The sequence below is a fragment of the Mastigoproctus giganteus genome, chromosome 1, assembly GCF_048544385.1.
Source record: "Mastigoproctus giganteus isolate SK-2022 chromosome 1, ASM4854438v1, whole genome shotgun sequence".
Classification (NCBI taxonomy): domain Eukaryota; kingdom Metazoa; phylum Arthropoda; class Arachnida; order Uropygi; family Thelyphonidae; genus Mastigoproctus; species Mastigoproctus giganteus.
Window position 1 is genome coordinate 186,654,698 of NC_143575.1, and position 12,321 is coordinate 186,667,018.

At 34.0% G+C, this 12,321-nt stretch overlaps 1 protein-coding gene across 1 annotated transcript in view; it reads left to right on the forward strand.

Moving 5' to 3' along the window:
* The window catches only part of LOC150091369 (moesin/ezrin/radixin homolog 1-like), a 220,619-nt gene that overhangs the window by 85,039 nt on the left and 123,259 nt on the right, over nucleotides 1-12,321 (forward strand). The window contains exon 5 of the mRNA XM_090375244.1: nucleotides 3,317-3,421. Within this exon, the coding sequence (XP_090231370.1) occupies nucleotides 3,317-3,421 (105 nt within the window). The remainder of the gene's footprint in view (nucleotides 1-3,316; nucleotides 3,422-12,321) is intronic.

Below are 12,321 nucleotides of genomic sequence, written 5' to 3' on the forward strand. Positions count from 1 at the left end.
TATTTATCAATAATATTGAAGGTATATCAAACTTAATGTCGAAGTTTGCAGTGATACAAAGGTTGGTAGAGTTGTTAATAACAGTAATGATAGTATGCTACTGCAACAGGATCTACAAAAGTTGGGCAGATGGGATGAGAAGTGGCAACTGAAGTTTCACATTGGCAAATGCAAAGTACTGCATATGGGTAGCAGTAATCCGAGAGAAATTACGAACTGCGTGGTGTTACACTTAGGGTAGTGGAGAATGAAAGAGACCTGTGGGAAATTGTGCAGTCAGATATGAAGTTTTCTGAGCAGTGCAGACAGGCTGCTAGAGCAGGTCATGGGGATCTTCTCAATGATATACTGGAATTTAGCTAGCAGGGATAAGGGGGTGATTATCCCCTTGTATAAGGCGGTCAGGCCACACCTTAGTATTGCGTACCAGTCTGGAGGCCTCATTTTAGGAAGGATGTAGAGTTGTTATGTGTACAGAGAAGGGCAACAAGTCTTGTGAGGAGAACAAAGGTGTCTTCTTACGAAGAAAGGCTTAAGTTCTGTAAATTGCAGCATCTGGATACTAGGCACATGGTAGGTGATCTGATTGAGGTATATAAGGCCTTGAATGTATTGAGCAGGCTCATTGCTGATGAAATTCTTGCTCAGATTACAAACCTGAGGGGGCATAAAATGAAATTGAGGAAAGAGGGTTGTTGAATAGATGTGCGGAAAGTTGCCTTTAGCCAGTGGGTAGTTGACTGCTGGAACAAACTTCCATCTGTCGTCTTTCATCTTGATAGCTTAAATAAATTCAAGGAAGAAGTGGAGAAACGTTTGGAATGAATGGATGGGTGAAATGGGAAGGTTTTTTTTTTTTGCTGATGCTATATAAGCTTGCTTTCTTGCATTATATGCCTCTGCTAATGTTGTATGAATTTGTTTTTGTCCCCATAATTACTTATGCCTGAATGGTTTGGTGTAAGAGGCTGTCAAATGTGGTCATTAAGAAACATCTTTTGCCAGGCCAGAGGTTCACTCTTCTGGGCATAACCAGGTCTTGCCACACTATCTACTGCCACACTTCAAGTTTTAGTAGGGAAAATGCCTGCTGATTTAATGGTTGCCTGTGCTTGGCTAATGTATTTTCTGTGGAGAGGCATTGCCACTGACATTTTGGGCATTTGGTTGTGGATGGGGAGGTTGTTCCGACACAGCAGTTGGCAGTGGAGAGGAGAAGAATCGGTGATTAGCTGATAAATATATGGCAAACGAGATGGCATAGCTCTGAGAAAGGCACAGACATAGATTCCTGCCCTCAGTCTACTGTCAGCTTTAAGACAAAGCTGTGGTGCCAGTACAATCTTAATGCCTGTTTCTTGCTGACTGGACACTGCTAGACTCAGTCAGTTTGGTTTGGTTTGGTTCCCTCTGGTCTTTGCTCTTTTGAGGAAATGCAAACGGGTGCCCATGTCATGCTTAACCATATCAACCATGTTGGCTTGAGAGCTGAGTGGGAGAGAGGAACGCTTTTGCTTAATGAAGATAATTTCCCTTTCTTGTTTCATTTAAGAGAATATTATTTTATTCTGTAAATATGTAGATAGTTTTTAAACATAGGAGAAATATAATTCGTAAAAGGCTAGAGGTGGAAGGCATGCCTTCTAGTGGCTCGAGATGTCAAACAGAGGCACAGGAAACTTGTTTCCTCTGCTGAAAACTGAAAAACCAGCAAAATGCATGTCAAAATTTTTAAAATTTTATATTTTATAGTTATTGATTTTACAAGGTTTTATAAAGTTATGTTCAAGATGACAGAGTTTTTTTAGATTTTAAAGTTTTTTTTTTTTTTTTTTTTTTTAAATTAGGTCTATATATTATGTTTATTTGTTAGAGATAATTTTAGTGCATATGGGCTTATACCTTGGTGGCACTTTGAAGGTTGCATGTTGAATATGATGATGTTAATTGTGGTTTGACCACATTTTTTGTTTTTAATAAAATACAAATACAATAGATAAAGAATACATTTTTAACATTGTAATCCTATGCTTTGCTTTCTCATCATGAAAAACTCCTTCAGTGCTGTTTTCCTAATATTATGAATTTTTTGTCTTTTCCATATCTGCTGCTTCTTCACTCTAAAGCCGCTTTCCCTTGAGTCTTTTCTGTAGTTCCTTCCCCCTCCCCTATTATGAATTTTTGGATGTTATTGTTTCTTCCTTCTTATATCCTTAGTTCTTTCTGCTGTAAATATCAGATTATTCACAAAGAGCACTTGCTGTGATATAACATCTTACTTATGATGCTTTCTTATAATATTATAGTTGAGATATATAATTATGAAGTAATTGCAGTGTTTTGGCTAGATACAAAGGTCATCAAAAATGTGCCAACTGCAAAACATGCAAAATGCAAAAAACTAATAATTTATGTGAGATTATTGATTAAAGTCATGGCAACATCAAGCACCGACATGGCACCATCTGCTGGCATTATTTGGAATTAATCAATTTCTGAAAATGTGGAACCCTGGCATTTGTGTACTAAAGTAGATACAATCTCTAATTTGATTTTTTAACGCAGAACAAATAAAACTTGTAACTTATTGTAGAATGTTAGCTCAATGTTGAAGCTCATCAGTCAGTGCCGAGTCTGAGTGGGTGAATAAGTTTTAGACTAGTATTAAAAGTGTTGACGATTCTCCTTGAGCAAGGCATGCACATTGTCATTATCGAGAGAGAGAGAGAGAGAGAGAGAATACGGTGTGCTTCTGTACCATTTAAAGGCAACAATTCAAAAGAAATGTGGTTTGTTATCCTCAGGCATATGCCCGTAGTATGATAATACCTTTCTTTACACCATCCATTCTACTGTGAATCAGATAGGGAGATGAAGTTTGAAGCCATCTGCTGCATTCACCAGACTCAGCTCCACTTCATTATTACATTTTCTGGCCTCTAAAAGATGCACTAAGAGGATATCACTTCTCATTAGAAAATGAGGTCAAAATGACTGCATGAATTACTTCAACACCAGCCACAAAACTTCTATTTTAAGGAATCCAGGCATTAGTGCACCACTGGAGAAAGTGTCAAATGCAATGGGGATTGCTTTGAAGAGTGATATGTATAGTTTCAGTGTTTGTGAAATTAAACTAACTTTTGTGATTTCACTTGATTGACCTTTGTAAAATATTACATTAGTCATCCTTGGAGTCTTTTCCTACCCAAAAAAAAGTGAAAATTAACTTGTTCTTTGAAAAGTTGACTTGTTATTATTATATAATACCAAGTTGTGGTCATTAAATGGAAAATTTAAAAAAAAATTATTTTAGGTTTTAGCTCAAGATGTCAAAAAAGAGAACCCTCTCCAATTTAAGTTTCGTGGAAAATTTTTTCCTGAAGAAGTATCAGAAGAACTTATTCAGGATATAACAGTTGTAAGTTGTAAATTTAATTTTATTCTCTAATTATCAGATTTTTAATAGGTTAAAAAGTTGGCCTTTGTTGAAAAGATCAACTTTTGTAACCAAAAGTTATTCATTTGTTTTAGTATTTGAATATTATGGTGTGAACTGTACCTTTTTGTTCTGTTTTCATATTTAAATGCTTATCGCTGAATTATTTCATTCTTTGATGTTTTCTTATATACTTTAATTCCAAGTAAACTCTCTGCATCCTCTGTACTTAAAGGAGCTTTTAAGTCAGCTTAAATTAAATTTGCCAAACTCTTGCTAAATAAGAAATTAATTTGAATTTTCCTTTTTAATGTAATGATTGCATTATGGATCAGTAAACACTAAAGAACCAGCAGAAGTCCCAGTTTCTTTAATGAAATACTTTCTAATTTTCTCTATATATTTTATATCATTAATAATGAGCTTTACTTGCTTAATTTATTCAATAAAGCAGATATAGTAAATGCTAATTATTGTAATTTTATTTCAATGAATACTATATTAAATACATTAATGTAGTGGTTCTCAACCTTTTTGGTCGAGGTACCCCTGGAATTTCGGCAAGGTCCTCAGGTACTATCTGATTACTGTAGATATAGAATGCTAAGGAAGGGGCATTTTTTGGTTTTTGCACTTGTGTACTGTATTGTAGTGGAACCAAAAAATAATCGCTACTCCTAAAATTTTAAACAAAAGTAAGCATTAAGACTCCAAATTAAAAAAAATAAAAAAGTCTTGCTCAGTCAGCCTAATGAGAGACCTGCTGCTACAGATTTTCAGTGATTTTGCTGAAAGACATCAAAGCTGATAATTAACAGCAATTGTCTGTATTAACAGCACTTGACGATTCTGCTGAAGCGTCAAGTCTGTATCTTTTGATTTTTGTCACAATATTTGGCAAACCTACATTCACACGAATAAGTCATCATAAATGGTAAAAGTTTACGAGCTGCTTTTTCTGCTATATTAGGAAAAGAGTCTAACAAACTAGTCCAGAATGAAGACTGTGTAACACTAAAAAAAACTTTTCTTGGAGTGACTGTTGTGAGATATCAAGTCAGTTCTTTTGTGGATAGGACAGAGGAGTTTCAGTTTTTCAAGAAAGGCTAGCTGTCCACCTGTAATTTTCAGTATCTATATTGACAAGAAAATATTCTTCAAAAGAGATTGACAGCTGTGTTGAGGCAGTCAGTTATTGCTTTCTGTAAGTCTGACTCTGCGGAGATATTTTTTTTCAACAAGATGTAAAAGTATCAAAGGTATCATTGTTCTGCTTTAGCTCTCTTTCTCCAAAGAATAATTTTGTTTGAATCCAGAGATTTTATCATTATTCATGAAAAGTGTCATGTTTTCACCTTGAAGCGATAGATTTAGTGCGTTCAATTTTGTGAAATATATTGGCAAGGTATGCAATCCCTTGTGAATTATGATTGCTAGACAAAGTTGATGAATCTCTGGAGTTTATCTCATTGGTGTTCTTTTAGCTTCTGCTCTACGAATGGCATGAAACATCACAATTTCAGAGTGTAATTCAGACAATCTCATCAGCACTTTACCTTGCCTCAGCCAAATATGCCTTTGTGTAAAAAAGTAAGCAGTTGTAGTTGCTGCCCATTTTTCCACAAATCTGCCAGAAAAGCCTTCTATTTAAGCCACTAGATTTCACGTAATTTAAGACTTCTACTAGTGTCTTAAAAATATCTTTCAGTTTTGCAGGAATGTTTTTCACAGCAAAATTTTCCACTGTGGAGTACACAATGACTACTTGAACAGCAAAGGTGTGCTACTGCCTTGATTATCATAACACCTGCAATCGAACCCTGCATAGCCTTGGCACCGTCAGTACAGACATCAATACACTTCTTCCATTCGAGTTCATGAACACAAAAAAAATCTGCAATTTTTTCAAAAATATCAGCTTCTGTTGTAGTGGTATTCAAATTGTCACATAATGTCTTTGCACAGATCACCATTATACAGGTATTGAATAAATACTAATAGGACAGCTAGGCTGCTGACATCAGTGCTTTCATCAAGTTGCAAAGTAAAATAAGATAATTTGTCTAGTTTTAGTCCTTAGCAAAAACTGCTAAGGGCTAAACTAGACAAAAATATACATGAACTGACAAGTGAATCATGGAGAAATCATGTGACTTCACTTCAGCACTATGATAGGCTAGACAGTTTGGTTTTAATTTAGTTTTCTCAAAATGCGATAAATTCCAGGTCATCAGAAATAAATTTCATGTACTAAAAAATAAGTACATAAATTCCTTTTGGATGGACATCCAAAGGTACCTTGGTACCACTCAAGATACCCCCCCCCCCAGGGGTACTCCTATCACCACTTGAGGACCACAGGTAGAGAACACTCTTAAGTAGTGCATGTATTTGTGGCATCATTATTCCATTAAAATGGTAAATGCAGTTTAGTAAAAGAAGATTAATACATATACAGGTAGTTCCCGACTTTACGAGTTAATTTGTTCCTAGCCTACAAGCAGGAATTTATTTCCCATAGCCATAATGTTAAAAACAGGGGTTAGTCTCAACAATGAAATTTGACCATAGTAATGTTAAATAAAGGTTAACAAAACAGTAGTTTATGCTTAAACAATGATTTATTTGTCCAAAGAAATGAAAACATAACCTTTAAAATCAAGCACGTTATAATAATAAAGAAATTATTATTAAAGAATATTTATTCTTCATCACTAAATGCACACTCTAAGGGCTAAAGTTGTATCAAATCTATGGTTTGTCACTCGTTGACTCGGCATGTATTGTTGGTGGCACAAGGAGTCTTCTTCAAATATGCTTCAAGAGTCTTGTTTCCCAAACAGTCTTCTCTTTTCTTTATAAATTTCACGATAGCATGCGTAAACACTTTAAATCTGTAGTAACTTTTCTAGTGTGCTCAATTTGAATCTTGACTCAAATCTCAGTTGCTTTTGCTGTGTGTTAAAGTTTCGTCAAGAACCTTGAGAGTGAAGGAACTGACAGGAATTTCAGCTATTAAATCTTCCTTTCCTCAGCTTCTTCACATTTTGTCATATCAATGAGGTCTTAGTTTTTTAGCTCTCCATTGTGTGCATGAAGCAGATAGGTAGCAGTCGTAGAATCCTCAAGCTGTAATTAGTTAGCAGTATTAACAACTGACTCTGTTTTCATTTTGTACAATCTGTTGTAGTAGTAGTAGTAGTACTATATTGTATAGCTATGCATATAGTTTAGTAGTAGTACTATATTGTATAGCTATGCATATAGTTTAGTAGTAGTACTGTATTGTATAGCTATGCATATAGTTTAGTAGTAGTACTGTATTGTATAGCTATGCATATAGTTTAGTAGTAGTACTGTATTGTATAGCTATGCATATGGTTTAGTAGTAGTACTGTATTGTATAGCTATGCATATGGTTTAGTAGTAGTACTGTATTGTATAGCTACGCATATGGTTTAGTAGTAGTACTGTATTGTATAGCTACGCATATGGTTTAGTAGTAGTACTGTATTGTATAGCTACGCATATGGTTTGAAATGCCATATTTATGAATGTTTAGCATTTATTTATTGCAATTAATGTTCATATTTTCAATTGTTGATATTTGAAAAAAATAACTCGTAAAACGGGAACTGCCTGTAATCACACACACACAAAAAAACACTAGATTTACCTTATTAACCCAACAATAGACAAAAAAACATTAAGTGAAAGTAAAACTGAATTTCTTCATAAGAAACTTGAACTAAATCACTAAAATTATTATCTTGTAATATTGATAATTTATCCAACAAGTTAAACCTGGGTATGTTTTTTTACATAGTTAAGTTTATTTTATAATTTATAAAAGGTATAATTATAGACCATTCTCTTTCATGTAAAACTAAAATAGAAAACTATCTGATTCAAAGAAACAGAGTTCAAAGGCAGGTGCTCTAGTTAGGTCTTCCAGAATTTGGCCAATCAATACTGTTGGCTTTATCATCATTCAAAATTTTGGATGAACTTAATTGATGAGTATGCTGGTCTGCTCTTTTGACTCGCGTAAGTTTGGTAGCAGTTTTATAGTGTAGGATTTTAATCTCGAACAATTGCTTTTATATACATTTACAAAACTTTGCCCGTAGGTAGTTTTTTTTTTTAAATATACAGTAGTGTCAGTTATCCAGAATAATTGATTTCAGACCTCTTCTAGATAGCCAAATTTTCTGGATAATCGAACCGGAAAATTTCCAGATAATTTTTTCAGTGAGATTAAATAAATTTAAAAATTTATTTAAATTTATTGTGCAGGCATTTTTATGATTTTTATACAAAACAGAAACATTAGAAAGACTTAATGTTCTGTTTTTTTGACTTACCAATAACGAGCATGGACAATCTGTGCATCCCAGTGGCATTTGCACACATAGCAATTGTAATTCACTCTTTTCTCATCTTAAAACTTGGTGCAGGCATTTCTCTTTTAGTGGCTAAGTTTTTTTTTTTTTTTTCTTTTCTTCTCAGTAATGCTTTCCATAATAAACCCATCTCATCAACATTATAAACGTTTTTCTTTCTCATAATTTGCTATAACTGAAGAAGCAAACTTCCTTTTAAAGGACGCCGCTGCCAATTCATCTGCAGAAAGTTTCTCGCCTTGAATATCTAGTTCACTTATACCGTGTTTCAGTTTAAAGTTTTTGAGCCAACCTGTGCTTGCCTTAAAATCTTCATTACTTATTAATTTTCGATTAAAATCCAATGCTTTTTCACACAACATTGGGCCAGACACTGGCTCACCTAAACTTCGCTTCTGAAGAAAACAAAAAAATAAAGTGAGTGCGCTCTCTTAAATGGTATTTTCAGGTTTCAACATAGTCTTTTTCCTCCTAAAGTCTCCTTCACTAACCATAATCGACACAAATTCTGTAATAGCATTGGAGTTTTTCTTGATGTAAATTTTTGAAGTCTCCACATAAAATTCTTTGGAGAGATTTTCACCTTTGCAACAAAAAAGGAAATTAACAGAATTAGAAATGTTAAACTACGTGTTTTCTTTTTGTTCACATTTTACCGTAGAAAAATAATAAATCACACAGTTTTGGGCGGATATTATTCTTACAGAATCTGGAGCTAAATTAATCTGAAATTCACTCATGGTTTCTGAGAAAACCCAGTCTCTGATATTTTTCTAAAGTACATTTCTGAAGGTCACAATCATAAAACAATTTGCAGGTTTCGGTTTATTGGGCTTTTTGTTTGTATAATCTGTTATGTAAACAGGTAGTAAACTCGATCTTTCGCTTATAAACAAAATTCAATTTGCAAATGTGATCACTGTAACTGGAGCTTACTGTACTACCGTTAATAATAATATGAGAATATATATATATATATATATATATATATATATATATATAAAGTCTTTATTTAATCATATTTTAAATTATATTAAATCATCACAAAGAATTTTCTAAATCCCCTTATAAAGGATTAAACATTTATAACAGTTTTGTTTTGCTTTTCTGTGTTTTCAAAAGAGCAAAGTATCTTAGTTTTGATAAATATATATATATATTCTGTTATTTTGGTATAGCAAATTTCCATTAAGGGCTGAAAACAAGCTGTTTATGCTAATCTGTGTCTCTGTTTTATTATCAACCCTTCCAGTGGAAAATAATTTGGGTATTACTAAAGTACATTGCTGCAGGAAGATTTATTTAGTCTACCTCTCAAAATATTTACATTAGATGTTCTAACTACATTCCTTATAATCCCTACAAGCTAAAAGTTACTCTCAAGGTCTTTTTTGGTAAACATCTGACTTCAAAAAAAATCTCCATAGAAAGAGATTGGACATTGGACTATCGAGGGAGTGTACATATCACTCCCTCTATATATCATCCGTGAATATTCTTGCAATCCTTTGATTTAAGTATAACCCATCCCTGTAAAAACACACTCTCCTTTTAACAAGCACAGTCCACGCTGAGAATTTTTTTTGCATAAATGGAAAACAAAATTTAATGATTATGTAACATAAATGGTAAATGTCTTTTTTTTTCCATACATTTTATCTATAATTACTGTTTTTCACCTAACCTCCAGTTTTCTACAGGACCTTAACTTGCCAATCATGGTTTTGCCAAGTGTATCTCTATAGTTGGCAAGGGATTGATGCACAGCAGGACTTTTTTTTTTAATATGTCTTCTGAAAAAATTCCTGTGTATCATTGACAAAGTCCCCATGAGCTGTTTGAATATCATTCCAGACATGTACTGGGAGGGTGCATTGCTCAGAAGTACTTCATGACAGACTGTACAGTTGCCCGTATCTCTTTATCATTCTCTATCACTGTGTGTATTGTATAACCCAGTTGGTATGTCATTTTGAGATTACTGCTACTCAAGTGCTGTGCCTTGCATATCAGTATTAGGCCTCAGTTACCACTCTTTTCAGCCCATTTGCCTAACTTCTAGATGTTTTTGCAGGGGATATTCTGATTCCTGTCATTAACCACCCTGCTAACCTTGTCATCAGCAAACTTTGACATTAAACTTTTGTTCTTCAGTATCATTAATACTTAATGAAAACAGTAAGTTTTCAATAATTAACAAACCCTGAAATTTGTGGGACTCTACTAATAACATTTCACCATGAAGAGCATGGCCATTAATAATCACTCAGCCATCTCCTTATCTGTAGCACTAATCCCCCCTCCCATGCCATATTGCTGAATTTGTACAGCTGTCATTTATGTGGAACAGTATCTAAATCATTTCTATAATTTAAGTATATATGATGTCAGAATCACATTTTACATCCATGGCTCTTGTGACTATCTCATAGTAGCTAACGAAAATCCAACATGGTGCCTGTTTTTATAGAAAAGTTATAATGGAATTGGTAATATAAAAGTAAGGATAGTACATTAATATTATAAACTCGCAAGGTACATCAATACTATGTGTGTACAAAGTATGTCAGTTTTAGTTTACCATTCTGGCTGGATTCTAGTAACTTGATGTTCACTATACAGCTAGTGAGGGAGGGATGGCACCTGAAAATTGCAGTGTAAGCAATGGGAGGTTTTGTCTCCCATTTGAAGAAAGTCACACCACAATTTAAAAGACCTCCCTTGCTTATGCAGCAATTTGTGTGCCTGCAAGTGACTGCTGTTTACTAGTAAGCTTGTGCGAACACAGTGTGACAATGTGGGTTGTACTTCCAGTGGGATCTTTTGTTTTCTTTAAAATTTGTGTTTTATGCTTAGAGTTATTTTCTGTGCTAATAGTACTATTTTTGCCCCAAAATGAGTAGACAAAATAAGGGACAAAAGAACCTCTAATTTCAATGCAGAGTGGGATGAAATTATTGCTTTGTCCACAAGAAAGGTAAATGTTTGTTGTGTGGTAGTAGTGTTGCAGTGCCAAAGAAGCATATTGATCATTTTCAGCCTAATCACAACTCCTTTAATGCTAACTATCGAATTAAATCTGAGTTAAGAAAGAAGAAAATAAATGAATGGAAATCAAAACTCTCTCAGGCCAGCAGTCTATTTTCACTGTATCCATGATAAAATCTAAAAATACCACTATTGCTTTCCTTGAAAATTTCCCAATTTCTTATGAAGAAGAAAAAACCCATTTCAGGATGGTGAGTTTTTGAAGGAAGCATTCCTGATTGGTTGATAGCTTTTTAAAGAGTTTTTTCTAACACATGAGATTATGTGGGCAATACAAGATTTCCAGTTATCTGATAACAGGAGGATATAAGTAGTTTCAAGTGACAATGCAAATTCAACTGAAGAGTGACTTGGAACTGTGTGACTTCTCACTGCAGTTTCTTGACTCATCTGATATATCAGATGCTGCACAGTTGGCAATCATGGTGAGAATCATATTTATCGACTCCACTGTAAAAGAAGAGCTACTGAAATTACTTCCTATGAAGAGGCAAACAGAAGGCGATGTTTATAGAACATTTAAAATCTATGCAATAGAAATCGGTTTGCCTCTTTCCAAGTTGTCTGCAATCGCTACTGATAGAACACCAGCAGTGTTGAGCAGCATCAATTGATATTTTGTCCTCTGTAAAAAGAATTAAACTTTTCCAGACTATATCTTACCACTGTATTATCTGCCTGAAAACTTTGTTAAAATACTTCTGTTTGTACATGTGAATGTTGCTAGAAAAATAGTTAACTCTATTTGTGTGGCTCCTTTGCAACACTGACTTTTAAGGCCCTGCTGGAAGAGCTTGAAGACAAACATTCTGATGATCTTATCTTATATACAGAAGTGTTATGGCTGAGCAAAGGTAAAATTCTTACATGATTTTTAAGCTTGATTAAGGAGATGAAAGATTTTCTGGAATCAAAAAATGCAGATTTCAGTGAACTAAATGACAATGTAAAATTATTCAAAGGAAAACTAGTCTTGTCAGTGTCACATATGAAGATGAAGTCTTTTGTACTCTTCCCAAATATGAAGATGGTAGGTTGAGAATGATTTTTACCTATCACCATTTGTTAGGTCTCTTTCAGATGCTTCTGAAGCAGTTCAAAAATAGATTTCAGCAGTCCACCATTGAGCCAATGGTGGTAGCATTTTCATAAATTCGTTTACTTTCTAAAGTGAATTCATAGAAACTGCTGCATTTAAGGGCAGAACTGGAGATTTTGACTCAAAATGACTTATGAAAAATGACTCATGAAATCAAAATGACTTATGAAATCCTATGCAACATAGGAGGACTCTTGGAATCTGGTTGACTGAAGTTTTCTTCTTTAAAAAAGTGCAGCATACAAGATGAAACTTTTTTTGGTTTCAACTATCTGTGTGAATTACTTTCTTTTTTTTTTTAGCTATGAACGTTATAAAATCAAAGCACAGAT